Here is a 21,013-nt window from a genome sequence, read left to right as displayed (position 1 = left end):
ATGTTATGTGGTTTTGACTACTGTGAACATTTACACATTGCCAAACACAACTGCTGCAAGCATAATTTAAAAACACACCCCCTTTTATTGAAACACATTAACCCATAAATTATTGGCAAATTTATTTAAAACACTATTAATTACAGCTGTACAATAGGCCTGATTATTTGCTCTGGTGGTACAGCGCATTTTTGAAGTATAGCATATAAGCTGTTCATTTGGGAAAAAAAATATAATACACCAGCAGGTTTCCCAAAATAACTTTCCAAAATAACTAATGTATATGGTTTCAAATAACCTGCATACAATTCTGCCTTATACAGAATCCATAAACTCAGTTTTAATTGGCAGAGACACAGCATGTGATGCCTTGGCCAGCTCACGATGGATGCTCATTGTATGGGAGCAGCACAAGCTGCTTAATGTTGCCAAACACTTTGTTGCGTAAGTGCTGATCCTTGAATGAACCTGAGAGTGCGTGCAGACGCTGCTGTGAGGAGGCCGTGTTGACACAGCGCTCATCGGAGCTTGAAGTGCAAGGCGCCCAGCTCCCTCTTCAGCGTGTGGAAGGAAGGCCGCTTCCTGGGGTCGTACTGCCAGCATCGACATATCAAGGCGTACACCTCTGATGGACAGGCGTCTGGAGCCAGCATTCGGTATCCTGGGAGACGGGTGGAAAATGATAATGACTGAATGAAAAGATTACGGTAAGGCTTAAATTGAGTGGTGACGGCCTGACAGAAGGAGTGCAACTGTTGCCTTTCCCTGTGGTTATGTTTGCCGCCATGATGCCCCCGTTTACAGTACATATCCTCCTAAGACCCCACAGAAATATAAGTTAAATATGTACATTTTTTTTTGCACACAATACAAGTGTGCAGTGAAAATATTTTCCAAAATATTAAATTTTTTTATTGACTATTCCTTGTAGTATAGGTTTCAGCATAGTAGAATATATGGTTCTTGAGACTTTAGACCAGAGGCCTCATTTATAAAAATGTTCTTAGATTTATACTTGAACTTAGTCTTAAGATCATTTCCGATGTTGTGCTTACGTTCGATTCATAAAAGATACTGAGCATAAAAACTCTTGCTTACGCAGGTTCTAAGAAGCCCATTTGTAACTTATGCGCCTGTGATCTATAAATCTCAAATTAACTTAAAATTGACGGCACCTGAACGTGCCTTACAAGCCACGATTTCTCCTTATATAATGCTAGCACAAATGAGGGTTTATTCAGGAATAACCATGGACCAAAAGAGAAAAGCAAACTTTTTGGAAGACAAGATCACGGCGATGGTACAGAAGATTGAAAACAGGCAACATGTATTTGGTGGACTAAATAGTGGGTTGACAAACAAAGTCAAACGGGTAGCTTGGGAGTGTGTCGCCGCTGCTGTGAACAAGGTGGGGCAGCAAGACAGAACTGTGGCTTATCTGAAAAAGAAATTGTCTGACCTTAAACCGCAAGGCGTAAAAAAATAGCTATACATAACCAGCAGGAAATTCACTCACGTCAAGCCTAGACTGCGTAGAGACAAGATCATTTCCACCTCAGAGTAAGGTTTTATAAATTACTACTTATATGTGGTTCTCTGTGGAAGTCATACTTAGATCAAAATTGGTCGTAAGTCCGTTTTATAAATGGGGACCTAGAGACTTGTGTCCCCTGTACAGGACAAAAATGAATAGTTGGGTCTTATGAGGATATGCCTCTGAGCAATAAACAGGCACACCAAATAATTTTTTTTTTTGCATTCTTAAAAGGCTCATACAGTGCTGTGAAAAAGCAATTTCCCCTTCCTAATTTCCTCTATATTGTTGCATATTTGTTAGAATTGTCTCACTGAATGGTTCCAGATCCTTAGACAAAATAGTAGTATTTGACGAAGGGTATCTGAGTAAACACAAAGCATTTAAAAGATAATTTCATTTATTTAATTCAAAGTTATCAAACACCCATATCAGCCCTGTGAAAAAGTAATTGCCCCCTTAAACTTAATACTTGGTTGCACCACCTTTAGCAGCAATAACTGCAACCAAACACTTCCTATGATTTGTTATCAGTCTTTCACATCGCTGCGCAGGAATTCTTGCCTATTTTTTGCAGGACTGCTTTAATTTGGTCAAATTGGTAGGGTTTCAAGCATGAACTACTTGTTTTAAATCCTCCCACAGTATCTCTATTGAAATCATTTTAAACATGATTTTTGTGTTTACCAAGTTTCCCTTTGTCTGACATTACATTTTGTCTAAAGATCTGAAACCATTCAGTGACAAATATGCAAAATTTGTCACTGAAATCGGAAGGGGCCAAATACTTTGTCACGGCACTGCGAAATGGTCTCAATTTTTGAACATGAAACAAAGGTTACCCCTCTCCACTTCATCCCGCGTCTGCTGGTTGCTCATGGTGGCGTAGGGGCTGGTGCCCCGAGAGAAGGTCTCCCACAGCAGAACCCCGAAGCTCCACACGTCGCTCTCTGTGCTGTAGCGCCCTGGAACGCAGGCAGAGGGCAGCGTTGAGACGCGGCGGGAGCCAGCGGAACACGGAGCGTCGCGGCGGCTCCGCGCGAGGAGCACAGGTGAGGCAGCCTCACACCGCTATTAAATCCAACGTCTGCTGCCCCCCTCACTGGTGGCACGGGGGACACCTCATGACTCATTCTGACAAGGCTGCCCGGGACCCTCAGCACACAGCGTCCCTCAAGACTGATGAGACGCCTCGGCGCTTTGAAAACCCAAATGACCCCAGATAAGCGAGCATCTGTTACAGGCGCTTTATTTATTTATTTAGTTTTACTGCACCGCAATGTGAATCACCGAGGGTGACGCTTTCTCCTCCATCAAGCTGACGCGGACGGCGGGAACAAATGGCAGAGGATTAAAAAGGATGCAGAAAGAAGAACTGACAAGGGTCAGGGAGGAGAGAAAGCAGAGCGCGGGCCGGGCATGACGGCAGCCAACGGCGGTCTGGGATCAGGGGAACGCCGGTTGCTGTAGTTACCATAATTGAGCGCCTCGGGTGCGGTCCACTTGACCGGGATCTGCTTCATGCCCCCCGTGGCGGAGTACACGCCGTCCTGTTCCTCGCGGGACATCCCGAAGTCGCTGATCTTCACCACGTTGCCCTCTGCCACCAGGCAGTTCCGTGCAGCCAGGTCCCTGAAGCCGCGGAGAGTGACGGAGAGAGAGAGAGGTAGAAAGTGAGAGCCGGCAGGCTCGGATGTGGGAAGAAGTGGCTCTGGAGCCCTCTCGTTTGACTGTGCTAATCAGACGCACTCACACACAGCAGTTTAACATGCAAAATGTGGCCGCGGCTGCAGCAGTGAGCTAACGTTTGTCCCAGCTGATCTAATTATACCTCGCGCTTCAAATTCAACATTACTTAAAAGCAACTATCCTCCAGTCTTCAGACACCCAGGAGAAAAGCTTGCGAAGAAAACAATTTTTACCAAGATTTTATACTCCTGCACACCATATGCCAACGCATTTCCTGTGACCCGCCATTATGCCATTTACAGATGCTGGTTGCAGCAATTTGCGTCAAATTCAATTACGTATGTAAGTATTAAGTCCATGCAACCACAACAACAAGGCCTGGTTTTGTTTCATGATAATCATTTCCAGGAACTGAAGGACACTTGGGTTAATAACCCTATAACGCCTTCCACAGCATCAGTGGCTTCCTCCACCGCTGTGCTGGGGTTAATACCTAGTCCCTGGAAAAGTCCACTGCCCTCATCCCTGTGCTTTTGTCCAGAGAATAGAGCGGCTCAAACTTGGCAATGCACACCAGGTCTCAAATTCAAGTTCTGTACAGGCCAAGGCCAATTTTCCTGAACATCTCCTGTTTGAAAAGGGTACAGGGAATTATAACTTGCCTCAATCCTGCCAAATTTTGGCGATCCACTTCTCCAGCACAGTCATGCTGGGAGAAACCATATGACATGATGAGTCATAAAGAGATTCGCTCCTCTCCTCTCACCTCTCTCTCTAACAGGAAAGGACTGCTAATCAGCCCTTCATCTCATCTGCGAGCTAACAGAAATACCCATCCCCAAATAACATAAAACAGATAGCTGTGAGATAAAGCTGCCAGGTGATTTCCGGACTTTGCATTCAGGTGGTTAACAAGTACCCACAGTAGAAAGCAAACAGTATCCATGATGTCATGTGAATGAGGGGGTGTTTTTGCTGTTGATGTGTTTGGGACTGAAGAAACAGATTGCTTTTGTAAAGCTCTGAAAAGACTTTCTGCATCCAATGTTATTTTTCACAGTTTGCTTACGGTGTTGCGATCTGTTCTGCATTTTATGCAGTCGCCTGGCTTGTTAAACAGTCCTGTTCTGTATATTTAAATTTAAATGAAGGCCACCTCGATATAATAGACTTCATTTAAATTGTACTTATCAAAACACAGTTACAATATAAATGGGTCTCTCCCTGATGGGGTTGTGCAGTGGTGTATCCTGCTAAAAGCACTGTTTTTTTGAGGACTGACCCACCCCCCACCCCCCACTGGCATTTCTGAAGTGCAATGTATAGCACCAGCCAGGGACAGAAGAGTTTATACCCCCCTCCCCATTTCTCTCACCGGTGGATACACTTCTTGCCCGCCAGGTACTCCATTCCAGATGCAACGTTTTCAGCCATTTTCAGCAGCATATTGGTTTTAAGGTTGTGGCCCTCGCCCCGTAGGTAGGACAGAAAGTCCCCTCCTGCTCGGATGTACACAGACACACAGACACTCATCACACTGCATGCAAGTGTACAAGCATCTGATCAAAATGATGAGTGGCTGACTCTCGGAGATGGCTTATCCCCAGGAGCCCAGCAACTCACCCTGCACGAGCTCCATGACAATATAGATGGGCTGTTTCTGAGTGCACACTCCAATCAGCTTCACAATGTTGGGATGATCATAATGCTTCAGGATCCTGGTGTGTGAGAGGCAAAGATCAGCATGTAGCCATCTCATGCACAGTGTGATCTGGCTGTGTGTGTGTGTGTGGGTGGAGGGGGGGGGGGCGGTCTGAGTTTTTTGTACACGCGAGCATGTTGACTGTTAGAGTATGTGGGCATTTGTGTTTTTGTGATCTGAGCACCTGTGTTTCAGTGTAGTTGTGTGTGTGTGTGTTTACTCTGACCTGGCCTCCATTAGAAACTTGTTCTTCAGCTCGGGGGGCAGACTTTCACGGCAGGACTTCACCGCCACAGGCGTGTTGTCAGAGCGCAGCCGGCCACTGTACACCTCCCCGAAATTCCCCTGAGAGAACAGAATGCCATGTCATTGGCCTCTCAGTGTCCTGCATCGCTAACATACACTCATCTCCTCAAGGTCAATTACGACTACTATTATTACAGTCAAAAACATCTACTTGGCTATTCATTATCCAATGTCACTAGCAAACCACACAGGTTTTGAAGTACAAACCACTACTCCACAATGATTTCAGCACTCAAGCAGAGGCCATTGAAGTAGAGACTGAGCCTACCCGACCAATATGCTCCCCAAGGATGACATCATCATGTTCCAGGACCCACTTGTCCTAGAAGGAGAGTCGACAGAGGCTTATTAGCCGCATTAGCTCAAATATCAGACTACAAAGGGGGCGCCGGTGCGGCCCGCTGCCACACGGCGTATTTCAGGCTCGGTCTGTGCACCGTAGCGGATGACATTGCTGTAAATGTCACCCGGTTTGCGGAGTTCATTAAACCGAGATGAATTCTTAGTGCCGCCGCGAACTCTGACAGCTGGCGCAAGCCGGGCCGTCAGCATAGCAGCTGCGCATTCGCCGCCGGTTCATTCCTCATCCGCGAGCCCCGGCTGTCAAAGCGCGCGGCTATCCACGGCAAAACCGCAGACCGGACCCTCAAGGACGGGCGACCGCGGACACCGAGGAAATTTCAGCGCCCCGCTCCTGGCTTTATTAACAGGAAACTCGCCGTTCACAGTTCCCAAAGTAAACTGTTAATATGTGACTCAGCGGCTAAGCCGCAAAGTAATAAAAGGGTGAGGCGAGAGGTACGTGTATTTTACCGAGTGAAAGCTGGAGTCCGCTCTCCTGACAATTTCTTTTGATTCCGCATCGATAATGAAAGGGCAACAACAATAACAAAATCAAAAAAGCAAAATAAAATAAAAAACTCCAGCTTTGTCAATATCAGTGTCAGCAGAGTGCTGCGATTACCCTGTTCAATGAATCCCATTTACCATCTGACAGACCAATTAACTGAGATTGATGCTAGGAACAGAAAAAAAGTATGGCTCTCGGAAAAAGCACTATTCCAACTTTAAAAAATACTAAATGAGTGGACAGAATTCTGTTCTGAAATCAGTCCAATTATCAAAACATCAAGCGAATTGTTATCTTGCCTTCCCAGAGCTAACAGAAACTACAGGACAGCACATTGAATTTATCACTGGTGGCAGTTAGCTTCCAAAAAGAAAGAAGGTCCAATGAGTCTGATGAACTTTCTTGCTGATAACAGTGTTTGGTTTAAACATTATGGGCACAAAGGGGGAAACCTTGATTCAGTATGTGAACACTGCAAAAAGATGTCCTAAGTGCGGGGCTACAGTACCTTCAGGATGGGTCTTTTTAAGATGACGTCACTCTTTTTAGTGACATGCTGGTGGCTGGCAACCAGGTGGTTCAAGAGCAGAGGAACGGTGGAGAACCCCTCTCCATCCAGACGATAGAGGTTCTGAAAACAGACATACCAGGTCTTGTCTAAATATGTTTAAAGAAGCCTTAGACCAAAAAATACAGAAACTAAGACTACTATTACAGCTATTAAAATGTGAGTCCGTTGAGCCTGAATTTACTGCTTAATGTTGATTAAAAGGTCTTACCTAAACATTGAACTCTGAGATTACAAAATGTAACTTCACAAAATATAAAGTACTTGCAGCCAAGGAAAAGCATATTTATTTTTTACCCAGACACAGAAAGCGTTTTTACACTTTTTATACAGTATTTCCTACTATGAGAATTTCATTTTAATGGAAGAATACACTACACACAAAATGCAAGTTATTCCTCCAAGTGCCAAAATTCTGACAAATGGTTTGCTATCAGATGTGTTTACATTTGCATTTAGAGCCCTATGTCTTCATGCTTTTCTATTAAGCCACAGGGTCCCTGGAGCTAGCGATACGATGTTGCATCTTTCAAATCCTTTCAAGATTAAAGGCCTCTGCATACTAATCATCTTCTGCTATATGTGAGATATGCCACGTACCCTCTGTTATTAACATTAAAAAAAAAAAAGCAGAGCCCTGTCTCCCCCCAGAATATTAAATTCCAAAAACATGAAAGTACACAGACGGAGGCACATGACGACGGTAAGCTCAGTGTAAAGGTAACCAGATGGTATACATGTTCATTTGACCTGAGATTGAAAAATGATCCTTTAAGATGAAGCTACTAGAAAAGGAACACAAACTGAATAGAATGATTTAGGAAAGCTTTAATAGTACTCTGCAATTCTTAAAATATGTAACTTTAATACTATAAAGTATTTTCTGTAAAGTAATCAATACAGCAATTAATACAAAGCAATGCATTTTTCAGTACAGTGCTTTTCTGCTTTGTGCACAGTAGCTTTTGTCAGTGAAAAAGGTGGCGCACTCACGTTGCTGCTCTGGATGATGAAATGGCGGCACTGGCCGCCCCAGTGGACGGACAGCACGTACTCCTGCTTGCCCTGGCTCTCCCGCACCAGGTAGTCCCCGTCCTGCTTCAGCAGCTCCTGCACCTCCACCCGCGGGATGGCGCCGTGGTACCAGCCCTGCTCACTCAGGGGCTTCTGATACTCGGGCACCAGCGGCACAGCAGGGGGCACCTGGGCACACGGGCAAATTAACCAGTCTAACGCACAGAGGAGACGGCACACGGTACTTAAACAGCGCACCCTCAGGGTGTACATCTCCAGACTGAAGATCTTTGTCTTACACTTTCACTCCTGAGTGGGTCCGCCAAATGGACTGATGTACTGTGTACATGGTGCATTGTGGTGTTAGGGGATCTCAACCCATAAAGGGCTGGTGTGGCCTTGGTCTTTTGTTTTTTTGCTAGCGCAGTAAGGAAAACATGTTACACTGAGCCGCCGTGAAAGTCTGTGACGAAAGAAATAAAGCAGAACTGGCTGAACCGGACTATTGCCGCCACAAGCTTTCATTTCCTAATATGGCCCGGCGCAGATATGATACGCGGGGGAGGCACGCTTCTCCTTGCCTCTGCAACGCAGCTCAGACGTGTGACTGTACAGCCACTGCAGATGATGACATCACCCCCTGCGGCTTGATTAAGCGTGCAATCTTAGTCCCCCCGGCCGCAGAGCGGTGGACATTAGCTTACGATGTTAATCATATCTCACACTGCGCGGTGCGGATGGCGAGGGCTTTGGCCTGGAGCCAGCAGAACACGGCTACTTACCCCCGTTACAACTCTGACTCAAAGGGGCCGAAGACGGACTAAATTTCTCTCACCGTGTACTTCTGCTTCAGCATGCCGCTGAGCTGACTCATGATCGTGTCCAAGTTGGGAAGTTTGCAGTTGTCCTTCTCTCTTTCCTGAAAGACATTGAGAGCCTAAGATCTGAATGTCCTGTAAAAAACAGAGTTCGTTCCAATTACATCCTGAGCCAGTGCTCCTCTGCATTCCAGTCTTTTCATTCACATTCAGTGAGAACGACTGTAAATTGAAACCTTGACACCAGTGCAGGAGAGCTTGAGCTGCGATGTGATGTATTAAATGCTGAACTAAAAAAGGGAAGTGATGGCCCCCACAATGGCCACTGGCTCAATCGCTCTTAACATATCTCTAATTCGAGGCCGACTTAGTTTCACAGTTTTATGATTATTAGTGACAGATCTTCACGGCTGTAGACACTGCAGACTTCAACTGCTTTGCACAGCCAAGGTAAAAAAAAAAAAAAAAAAGCATGCCAGTCCAGTTTCTTATCTATAGAGTTAGCTCAAACATAACTCTGCTGGTGGCAGCTACAGTTTCCAGCAATTGGCCATTCCCTGCTACAGAAAAGTATCATTTTTCCCCCCTTTGACGTCACAACCAGACGGAGAGAACATTCACATCTCTGACATGAACAGTAATTGCTCGTTTCTAGGAATGACAACCGCAACTTTTCTCATTGCCAACAATATTCCATGGCTGGCAATGCCAGTCCATAGGTAACGGATGGTTTCCAGGAAAAGAAATGTGAAGAAGACTGCAAAAACTGTGACTCCCAGAGTCGGGGACAGTGTGTGCGGATAACAATGAGCTCAGTTCTAAAAGCATCAGCACCGTGTTCCAAATACCATCTTTACAATCATTCTTCTCATCTCATTGTTCCTGCTGCTTTACAATATGAAAGCATTTACAACCTCACAGGTGCTTGCATGTATTTATTCCATGACGTAAACCTTTGGACTGAAAGGCATTGTCCGAAGCTCACATGATATTTCTATTGCTTTCAAACAATGTTTGTCAAACTATCAGGTGAAAGCCTCCAACCTCATTCGTCCTGTCACGGCTAGCCCACGGGTTCAACCCACCCATCTGCTGGGCTATTAGGTTGCATAATTCTAGCCTTGCAATATAACCTAAGTAAGAACTGCCTTGCTCATTGTTTTGTAGCGACTTGGACAAGCATATTACCACACAAAAGAAATCATCTGTAAAAACACACGATTCTTTGTGTGCTGACAGCAAAGAGGTTGCCACAGATTACAGGCACTTTGCAAAGAGTGGATGATTGTATAAGTGAAGAAAAAGAATAGTTAATTAAAATTTCTCTAGGTTAGAGAAACAATATTCTTTCTAATGAGGGGGTAGACGGTGATGAGGTTTTTAATTATGGGTGGTTTCGCAATTTCAACTGACTAGTTTCAACCGATGTTTTGCTCTCCAAAGTAACACAAGGATAGGAGAAACTCACTGAGACACATAAAGCAAAGGCTAGCCCCGCCCATTTTTGGTTTTGTGAGGATTAGCTCCCCGCTATCGCTAGCAGACGGAGGAGCCGATGAGAGAGGGCGTAACCAGGAAGAGGAAGAGCGGAGGGACTCACGGTGATGGAGCTGACGGACACGCGGTCGTCATCCAGGCACACGGGAGGGGGGTCCCGGGATCCGAGCGACTGCAGCTTCTCGGCGATGGCGACCCTCTGGGCCTCGAGGCGGGCGCGGGCCCCCATGGACACCACCAGCTGCTGGCGGCTGTCCTCCAGGGCGCTGCGCTTGCTGAACTGGTACACCCTGCGCAGACAGACAGTCTCTCAGACGGCCGGCGCCTCGGAGAGCCCGGCCAGCGGCCGCCGCATTCAGAGCACGCTCGCCGGGACAGACGGCTCGCGCCCGGAGCCGGGGCTAGGGGACGCCCGCTCGCCCACCCGCCGCGGGCTGCACCCCTTTTAACATGCGCGCTTGAGCGCCGCGCCTCTCGCCGAAAAGCCCGGAGCGTTCCCCCGCCACGGCCCGGATTCATCCGCTCGAAAAGCTTTAGCGTGAAAGGCGTGCGTCCTTAAGGACAGACACATTCGGCCCTCTTTAATCCTCAGAATCATTACGCCATCATAAACTGCGGCCAGTCCACCCTGCTCGCCAGGTGCTGATTAATTAAATATTAACTTACAATAAATCAAGTTAAGAAAGCTAATAATGGCGGACAGGCGTGGAAACCATGACAAATGACCAGGAAGCACCTCAGACTACTAACTGTCCACTGGCATATAATTTGCAGGGCCAGTGCAAACCACCTGAGTCATTCACTATCGGACAGGGAAGCAGCCCTGATTTACGTGTTTACCTGCTTGTCACGGTACAGAAGGAATTCAGAGCCGCAAGCCACAGCAGGGCAAACAAAAACAGAAGGAGGAGTACAGCCACCAGCAAACACAAAACACACCAGGAGTGGCGGGATTCCAGACAGATGCGTGTCAGGTTATGAGACAGGGTCACGGCAAGAATGTTCCCCAAGCAATCAAACAAGTGCATTTATTGAAGTGTAAGTGACAGAAAAATATTCCATTTTCCTGGTGACATTGCCAAATGATTTTGAATTAGAGAAATGCCAGGTTCATGGAACATTGAAAGCTTTTCTACTAAGATGAACTTGAATGACCAACCACAATTCAATTTCTTTTTTTAACTCGAACAAAACCGAAGAACACTCTCAGACAATTTGTACAATGTTCTTTGTGTTTCGTTCAATAAGTCTGAGGGACTTCATGGGAACTAGACAAATGTACACATTGGAAATGTTTACCCTAACATTTGTAGGCATGTTCTGGGATCCATAAACTGTTAGCTGGGGAAACCCTGCAGAGATAAAGAGCCTCACCTCTGGCCCATGTTAGGAGCATTGTCCTCGGCCTCTAGGTCCAGTTCCAGCTGGTTTATGGAGGCCTGCTGGATGCCCAGTGTTCCAGCCAGGGTCATGAGCTCTTCCTCCAGAGCAGTTAGCCTGTGGAGAGACAGCAGAAGGACTGTCTGGCCCAAACAGATACCACAGATGGTGCAGCCCACTGCTGGAGCAGGGTGAGAAAAGGGAGGGGGGGCCGGGCACCTTCAGGCTGTCCGTGCCAGCCCCTCCCTGCGCACCCCACCCTGCAGGACCGCTGAGCGCACGCACGCCCTGCTGGACAGCCAGTGCGACCCAAGGTGAAGGGAGAGGAGGGGACAGAGGGCCAGCTCACCGGTGCTGGAGGCTCTCCAGTGTCAGTTCGTTCAGCTCCAGGTCTCCAGCCTTCAGCCGCTCCACCTCGTCAAGCAGGCTGCTGTCAAACTCCACGCAGGGAGGCACCTCAGCCACGGACCTGCAGGGAGGGACACAGCCAGGGATAAAGCACAGCAATGCTGCACACTGCCCTAATGCAAGACCACGGCTGCGTCCAAATAGTCAAGAAAATTAAATCCTATGTCTTTTCCTAACCACTTTTCCTTGAGCTCGATGGAAAACGTCATGAGGTCAAGGAAAGATGTGAAGGATAATTCATAAGGACTTAGGAAAAGACAACCGCGGTGCTAAGAGAATCCGACTGCACTTACACTAGGCTACGTAATTATGCGACGGCGGATGTTATTGACGTGGGTCTGCCGTGGTGAGACTACAATGTTCTGAAGATGAAAAGCGCATCTTAGATACTTCGCCCCATGCGTTCTTACCGTGTTGTTTCATGCAGGCTATATAAACGTGGACAACCCGATGAAAAATATTACTTCATTACTAAGGTTGGAATTGAAATGAAAAAAAAGGAATATAGGCTACCAGTCCCAAAAGTGAAATGAAATGGTTGTCACATTGAGAATGGTTGTTCACGCTCACCCTCCTGTCCACTCATATTTATCAACATGAATCCCAATTAGTATGATTGTATGAAAATAACTGTTAAATTTAATGCAAGATAGGCATAACATGTTAGGCCTACAAATCTACTACTGTACATATCATAATTCTTTAGTTCCAAACGTTAAATTAAAAACATCATCTGGCTAAAAACGTCTCATATCCATTTTTCTTGAAAGATGGACTTCTGTGTAATGGTTAATATGCTGATTATGATCTGATTATAAGCCTATGCATATAATAGCTTAAGAACCACCACACAACTCAGTCATGTTGATCGTTTGTTTTCGTGAACGGCCGAATGGTGTGTCGCTTTAAATGTTGCTGCCGCAAGGAATTGTGGGACGGCATTATTTCCTTTCCTTTCGTAAAGGACGGTCCAGTATGCCCTATGCTAAAGGAGATAAGAAAGGAAGCATTGAAGCACCTTTCCTTAGCATTCAGAGAATTCGACGTGCTCTTATCCTGGCTGCCACTTAGATACTTCTGGATCATTTCACTCAGTTAGAACCTTCCTAAGAAAAAAAGACTATTTGGACGCAGCCCACAACTCACTCTCCTTTCACTTTAAAATGCATTTATTCTTTCCAGTGAGAAAACAAAACCCCAGGAGAAAACGTTTGTGCGGTGATCCTAGGCAACGTTTACTTGGCTTGTGCTTGGTAGAGTACATCAAACTCTCCTGTGAATTCATTTTTAATTTGACCAGAGATTCAAGCCCTGAATACATACAAATATGAAATTTGTATTGGAAAGTAAACCAAAGATCCCCATGGCATTGGTGCCATTTAATATTCATGTAAAGTTAAAGCATACCAGTAACAATTATCATTGGGTACATCTAATTATCATTAGATTCATTCAAGACATGAATCTCTTTAGCTCCAGTGTCAGTGTCAGTGTTAGGTAATAAACAGGGGCTACAGAATGTGCTTAGCACCTGTTTTGTTGGATGAAGCTCTCGTACTCCCTGTGTGGCTCAATGGCTTTGATCGCATCGGCCATCTTGCGGTGCACAGAAACCACTTCCTCCTGAACCAGGCTGGAAAGGTCAAAGTACTCCTGCAAGATCTCCTTCCTGCATCAGAGAGATCCAAACAGGCGGCCAGGCTCACCAAGCAGGCTTCGGCTGACGCGAGGCATAGCCTGTTTCCTACCACCGTGATTCATTGCTGTGAATTCACTCCAAAGTCAAGGTTGGGCCATTTGCATAATGCAACATGTCTTAACTTATAAACTTTGCAGGTGGAATCTCTGATTGTGACAGCAGTACAGCAAAACAACAAAATAAGCTTGCAGCATTAAATCTACAAACCCATGACGACGATCTGAACACAAGTCACACCCACAAATGTATGTGCACACACTCGCAGCTTTGCTGCCCACAACAGCCACTTAAACAGGCACACAACCACACACATTCAGACACGCACACACACACAGGTGCTCAATGCTTTAAAAACCTGCAAACCATTCTATCCTTGACAACTATGTGAACGTTACACACCTACATACGTGCACACGCACATGCGCACACACACACACACACAGACACACGTGAGGACGCATGCACGCATAGACATGTGTGAGCACACATGCACACGAACACAAACTCACAACACGAGGACCATCTCCTCCTGTAGCGTCTGCGCAGCGTTCATCAGGGCGGGCTGGGCCTGGCTGTAGTGGTGCTGGTGATGCAGCTGCGCAGCCATGACAGACAGGACGTACTCGTTGTGCTGCTCGTGCAGCTTCAGAGTGGCCTTAATGTACCTCTCCTTCGCTTTCTCACGATCCTTATCTGAGCAGGCACACAATAGAATCAGTAGCATGTGTACAGTAATTCACCTTGGGAGTAAAGACATCAGTCAGTTTCAAACCTACACTTAGTATATTTACCACAGTCGCAAACGTCCGCCCCAGTTCATTTTGTTTGCCCCTTCTTAAATCATTATTCATTTTCCACAAAATTAATAATTCTACAAAAATTGCTGCATATAAACTTCATTTATAAACGCCTGACTTGCGACAAACAGATTACAGGCAGCTAACGACCTTATGAAATTTGATTAATAAATGTTTTTTATATGACTATTATCACACCATTTATGTGATTCATATGCATACTCATTACACAAGGATGGCAGGCAGTGTGCAAAGAGCCCGCTGCACTGGCACCTGACACCTGAAACCCAGCCAACGTCTCCCCACCTTTGCTGGCCTCCTGGTACTTCCTCTTGGCCTGGCCCGCGTCCCGCGCCAGATGTCGGTAGCTAGCCTTCATCTTCTCCAGCTCTACCTGTGTCACCTAGCACAACAGGAGGGGCAGAGAGGGAAAGATCAGAGCACACAGAGCACGAGGGCACATTTCACCCTGCATCCTGCAGCTCTCTTTGCTCTGTCACAGTAAAACACATTCCACATTCCGTGTCCCACTGCCCAACTGTGCTCGGCTTCAGAACATTCAGCTTTGCGAACACAGCGGAGCACACACTTATTTTCTCCTTGCGCTCAAGAGGAGCTCGCCTGTGACAGGCCCAAACTTACCACACGGGCAGTTTAGATCAAGCTCAGGAGAGCGAGCATTGTACACAAACAGTAAACCACTGAAAGGGCTGTTTATTCTGAATTTGTCAAAGCAGAATAAAATTGTTGTAAATTTAAGAATGCAAAAATCAGTATGGAAATTTGTACGGCTTATTCTGAACATGTTCATGTTGCTTGTTTATATTGATACTGATAGGGCAACCTACTGCGAGTCAAGTCAAAAGCATCATTTCAGGACAGATACAGATTGCAATTGTTTCAATACATATCTGATAAGGGTACAGGGCTGCGCAGAGTGCAATTTTTTGCAAATATTTCAAGCATAAATGAAACATTATGTTGAAAACTGATTTAATCCTTTTTTTATGATTTAATCCTTTTTGTATCCAATTTTTCTGTGCAAATTGAACATAATAGACTTTAACTGTGCTGAATATCAGTTTAATCTGATTTTCCCTTTTCTTGAAAATAGGGGTATTTATCAGAAAGCTTTGGCATTCACATACTGATGTCCTACATGTAGACAGGAAGCTGGCACACAGAGAAGTACACAGAGTACAAACCAGAGATACTTTCAGTTAGGTGGAGTCTGCCCCCAGGAACATAGTGCATGACTCATCACAGGAGACTAATCTACTATGGAGAGGCCTTCCCTAGGTCAGTGGTTTTCATCGAGTCTCAATGGTGCCTTCAAGATTCCCATAGCACAGTGTCACAATGCCATTGGCTAATCCCCATTAATGGGGACTGGTCACGTTCATTCACAATCTGCCGGGATGAACCGCCAGTTAGGTCAATACCATCGTATAGTGCAGGGCTCCCCAATCTTATCTGAAAAGGGCCAGTGTGGGTTCAGGTTTGTGTTTTAGCCCAGCACTACATCACCTGATTTAACTACTGGACTAATCATGGTCTTCAATCAAGACTTTGATAAGTAGAAGCAGGTGTCTTAGTGCTGGGCTAATACAAAAAACAAGCTCCCACACCAGCCCTTTTCAGATAAGATTGAGGACTCCTGGTATGACACAACAAATATTCATGCAGAACATTTTGTGACTGAGATGATTGCTGTGAAAGAGGAACAATGTATTCACTAATCACCGATGTCAAACTGAAGCCTATGACTTTCTGTTCCAGTAATTGAAGATAAAACATCACTGCCAGTGATCCAAGACAATGACAGCAGTACCGTTACATAACAGCACTGTCATTTCCTCCACTACCTTGGACATTAACGAGTGCATTTTTTATTTTTAGAAAAGATATATTTTTAGAAAATACTACTCTCAATGTATGGATACACATACATGAGACAGTCATTTCTATGCAGATCGCGTCTCGTGTATTGTGTAAATGATGACACAAATACTTGCACAACAACAGTTATATTGGACATTACACTGAAAATATACAATTTGCCCATAAAGGAAAACCCTTTGTTCAGAAACATCTGACACTTGCTAAACTTCCCAATTTGCATTTAAGTAAAACTTTCACATATGAGTCATTCAGCAATTAGGAAGTCACATCAGTGTGCAGTAAATACTGTGGCACTGACTGTGACAATGCTCCCACCCCATTAAGGAATGTGGAGAGGGCATTTCTAGTCCAGTGTTACGCATACAGCAGGTGCTTAGGTGTTTGTGTGCAATGCTAACCCGGCTCAGCTCCTGATTCAGGAGGCTCCACTGGTCCCCGTAGGTCTTGCGTAGCTGCTGTTTGTCACGGATGAGCAGGGTGAGCTTACTGAGGGGCCCCACCATCAGGTCATCCGAGTGCTTCCTCAGGATCCGGCTCAGGTTCTCCGTCTGGCTCACCATGGCGTTCCAGGACTGAGGGGCGCACGGGAACACCAAAAATCGTCCGATCAGTCTACAGCCCCGACGACTGACTCCCGCCCTCACTCCCAAGCTTTTCATTTCATAAATGAAGAGTGATATTCGTTACCGGCCTGTCACACGCACAACTCAAGAAAATTAGCTGGACACACAAACTGTGCAGTCCAAGAAGAACTGGTAATGTGAATTTAGCATGGGTTCAAGATACGGTATTTCACAGGGAGTGATTTTGGGAGAAAAAAGCCACTCCCACCTTGTTGAGCTGGCTGATGTAGTCCAGCCCACCGCCAGGCTGTGACCCCTCCACCTTCTCCACCATAGCGGACATCTGGTGCAGCTGAAGGGCAAACTCCCTGTCGCTCTTGGCCCTCTGCGTCATCCACTTCCTCATGGTCTCCATGAGCCTCATCTCGGAGTCCTGCAGGCGCAGCACGGCCCCATGGGCCTGGGGACACCGCAGCGCTTCACCAAACCCCATCTTGCCTGCAGACACGGGGGACAGCGAGCCCAATGAGCGGCCCTTTCGGAAATAATCCCCCATTTTATGGATTCAGAAAAACTGTAGCCACACGTAAGCTTCAAAAGCAGAGCCATGGTGCATCCTATTATTCACAAACTCCATTGCGATTCATGGCATACTGCTGAAGTAAGAATTAACACCAAAGCTTTTTGAAATTGACTGGGCATTCAGAAAACCATAAACCATAAAGCGGCTGCTGCATTAAGCATCGCATAACTTTATCAGGGGAGACGTGCAATAACTCCAGTCAGTGCTGAGCCCAGGCAAATTAAGCCAAACCAAATCATCAGATCAAGAAAACAGGCTGCCCCTCAGATTTTCTCAAAGATGAAAATAAGTGTCCTTGAAAACCTGCAAAAATGTTTTTGAGTACATAAGTGCAGAAAATGTGTTACACTCTGAATTATCATTTAAATAACAAGAGGAAAAAACTGGAACAGCAGTAAAAAATAAAATGACCCAAACTCTATATTAAATTTGGCTCTTGGGCTTCATACAATGCTCATAGCCCAGGTATATGTCAAACCTGTTTACAGTTATAACAAGATCCTCAAAATATAGTGGTGTGGTATTTACAGTATGCTCACATAAGCACTCCTTTATCTTTACAGGATGAAAGATAAACAAATATGAACCAGTTTCTCTCTAGGCCTTCAGAGAATTATTTTAATTTTGCTATGCTATGAACAGAAGTACATCATACATTATATTGCTGCTCACATTTATTTTATATTCACATGTAGGCATAATTCATACATATGTCGTCCATGTTTGCTTTTCGATTATTAGTATGCAAAAGCCCTTAACTTGTAGGGTATTTATGCTGTGGCTAGCATTCCACGACTTTTATTTAGATGAAAAGTAAATTAAGGAAATTTAAGTCAATATCCCAATATGGAAAAAGGCAGCCATACCTAAAACTGCTCAGCTACTGTACTTACACGTTCTGTAGCATTGTGCACCACCAACAATATAGTAGGCTACAGTGGGATGCTGGCTGAACGCCTTTGTTACAGGGGGAAACAAATGCCGAAGTAGTTCTGCCAATAAAGCTTTCACTACCTAAAAGCGCAGTTTCAGCACATAGCGGCTATACACAGCCGAAACGCTTCCTCTTTAAATACAGTACTAGGATAAGTAATAGTTAAGTATAACTCACTTTTACTTTCAATAGTATGTCATTCTCGATCTGGAATATTATAACACAACTTGAATTAATAACTCTCGTCTATACCAATTTTGGCAAATTAAGCATTTATTGTAGATCACACTAAATGTTCGCTGTATTGTAATAAAAAGACACTAATGTTTATCGCACAACATATTATGAATATGGTATATATGCAGTCGTCAGTATACAAAAAAGCTTAAATACCCGCTCTGACTTCGTCTGTGCCTGTGGAGCGGTTAGTGCAGCTGTTTCAGGCCAGTGATATAGGCCGACAGTATTGGGATGATGAGGTATCCTTATCTGCAACTGGACCGTCAAAGTTACAGTCCTGTTTCTGGAATAAAACCGGTTGCTCTGGCTACTGCGCAGTAGTCTCGGTTTCGGTTGTTGCAACGTTCAAATTTTGCAACACAAACCTTGCGTTTTAAGTATAGGCCTACAATCTAAGAAATAACTAATTACACTTATCCATACACGCATTTCAACAGGAAATTACTGCAGAATGGACGCACGATGACAAACTGCCCAGGATAAATAAACTTCCATTCGTAATAGCCAAGGGAAAAAAGGTAGACTACAGCAGGTTGCGTTCTCTTTATCACACCCACCATTCCACAGTAATCGCGAAGAAAACAGACGACGTTGGCAGTCTATGTCGTTTTCCCCCGCAATTCTTTAAGTTGCAACATTAGGATACACTGCAATTCATCGATTAGGCAGCTCTCAGCATTAGGTTCACTTTTTCTTACCTCGTTTAATCTGGCACAACCAACTTCTTTCACTCAGAAGACATTTATCTGTGGTCCTGCCATAAGGGCTACGCTCCGACAAACCATTTAATTTCTAAAAACCTGGGCAAACATTCAGAAAGAAAAAAAGCTAACCATCATACTGTGAAAACCAAGATCAGGAAGTCCAGTGTTGAAAGGGTGCATGCGTCCTAATGCAGAAGACGAAGCACGCTTTGAATAGCTACTATCATTAAGCTGTGTGAAGAGGGACTCAGTTTAAGGAACAGTGAGGTGGGTCTACCTTTAAATGGTAAAACTGTCAAACAAGAAAAACAACACAACTTAAATATTTAGTTTGGACAGGTTTTAACCTAAATGGTGAGAACAATTGCTTCAAAGAAAATTAAATCGAATGTGTTCCATAAAGTGCTTTTTCCCGACAGCATTTCTCAAAGGTTAGCTGCTGCCACGTCTCTCTCAATACTGTTTATGAATCGGTCTTAATTTGGATTTACAGTGCTCATAGGTCAGCAATTTCATCTGCTTTTAACAGTCTAAAAAGCATTCACTCTTCAACGACTTTTGTCTGTGGTGAAAGTACCCGCTTCGAAAATGTTCAGTAGGCTAATGTGCCTTGAATTTCAGTGAAAAACTTGCACAGCAGGTCACGGTTGCCATTCGTCAAACAACAGAATATGAATTTCCTAGGCTACTCGCTTTTTTATTACACGCTTAGCAAATACAGTTCATAATGTTTCCGAAAAAACATTGTGTTCAAAATCGCTTAACAGAGCTAATTTGGTTTACTCATGAACGTGGCCTACTCAAGAAAATGTACATTCCCTTGGCTAAAATATCAGAACTTTAAAGGTTCACTTTCTGGAGTTTGTTCAATATTTAAGTCATTGACTGATCCTGAAAAATTCGGTTTAGACTGGATGAATGGTCAAAGACTCTCTCTTGGGGTTGGGTAATTTCCCCAATTAATTGGCAATAACAGCAAAAAGTGTAGTCTATCTTTATAGTCTATGTGTGTAGTACAACTAAGGCACAGTGTAGGTTTTGTGCAACAGGATAGATAGCCATTCTTTTTTTCAATGGCATCTACTGCATAGGCTATTTATGAACAAATATAAACACAATAACCTATGCATTTTAATGATATAGTTCTCTCAACTCTACACATTTGCACATGCATACATTAAAGTATTTCATCTTCACATACTCATTTAATGTTTGCATTTGATTATCTTTGCATGGACCAGTGCACGCGGACACACAGACATCTTCTCTTACTTCAGTATAGAATGGAAATAACAAGGAAATACTTCAGCTGTGTTAATGACTCAGGGATGATTTGATAGGTCATTACATGGGGGTAGGCAAAGCAACACAAGAGGACAAAATAAGTATAACTAAAAATATAAAATAATGGTCAATCAGGTGACCACAGTCTGCTTGCTAAGGCTGTGCATGAAGTGTCTTCCTCCGAATCATCTGTCCAAGCTGGACTTTGTGGGCTGCGATGTGGCATGCAACAGCTAGTGACATCAGAGTGCATGCATGTCCCCCATTGGTTGTGGAGAGACTGTAGCATGAGCACAGCTGTATACAATTTGGCATTCCAAACAGAGGGATGAAAAATGTAGGGAAAAGCATAAAATAGAAGGAAAACATTGTATTCCTAAGAATACAAACATAACACTATACAAACGCCATGATCTAAAAATAAAAATATACAATTGGTACAAAAGTTAAGAATGTTAGTGGGGGGGATAGGCGGAGAATCCAAAATGCAGTTTGAAGAGATGGGTCTTCAGCCTATGTCCAAACATGGGCAACAGTTCTT

General features: G+C 44.6%; 1 protein-coding gene across 4 annotated transcripts; it reads right to left on the bottom strand.

Moving 5' to 3' along the window:
• Positions 1-65: 65 nt before the first annotated feature.
• Positions 66-19,408, bottom strand: fes (FES proto-oncogene, tyrosine kinase). 4 transcript variants are annotated; one of them, XM_035417493.1, is made up of 19 exons: positions 19,183-19,408; positions 16,996-17,262; positions 16,563-16,736; positions 14,569-14,665; positions 13,975-14,158; positions 13,298-13,435; positions 11,708-11,827; positions 11,353-11,475; positions 10,082-10,268; positions 8,499-8,582; positions 7,643-7,852; positions 6,590-6,712; positions 5,500-5,553; positions 5,152-5,270; positions 4,847-4,941; positions 4,599-4,722; positions 3,009-3,166; positions 2,377-2,499; positions 66-661 (listed from the first exon to the last, which is right to left on the bottom strand). In XM_035417493.1, exons 2-19 carry the CDS (start codon positions 17,218-17,220, stop codon positions 519-521), a joined length of 2,481 nt encoding a protein of 826 aa, XP_035273384.1. In that variant the 5' UTR covers positions 17,221-17,262; positions 19,183-19,408; the 3' UTR covers positions 66-518. The 4 variants fall into 4 exon arrangements, with proteins under 4 accessions (XP_035273384.1, XP_035273383.1, XP_035273385.1 ...); XM_035417492.1 differs by having other exon boundaries at positions 16,996-17,225; XM_035417494.1 differs by lacking the exon at positions 19,183-19,408 and adding an exon at positions 18,638-18,729 and having other exon boundaries at positions 16,996-17,225.
• Between the last annotated feature and the right edge of the window lie 1,605 nt (positions 19,409-21,013).

Source organism: Anguilla anguilla, chromosome 5 (assembly GCF_013347855.1).
Source record: "Anguilla anguilla isolate fAngAng1 chromosome 5, fAngAng1.pri, whole genome shotgun sequence".
In the NCBI taxonomy this organism is placed as follows: domain Eukaryota; kingdom Metazoa; phylum Chordata; class Actinopteri; order Anguilliformes; family Anguillidae; genus Anguilla; species Anguilla anguilla.
The sequence above is the reverse complement of the archived record's forward strand: the minus strand, read 5'-3'. Positions and strand labels throughout refer to the sequence as shown.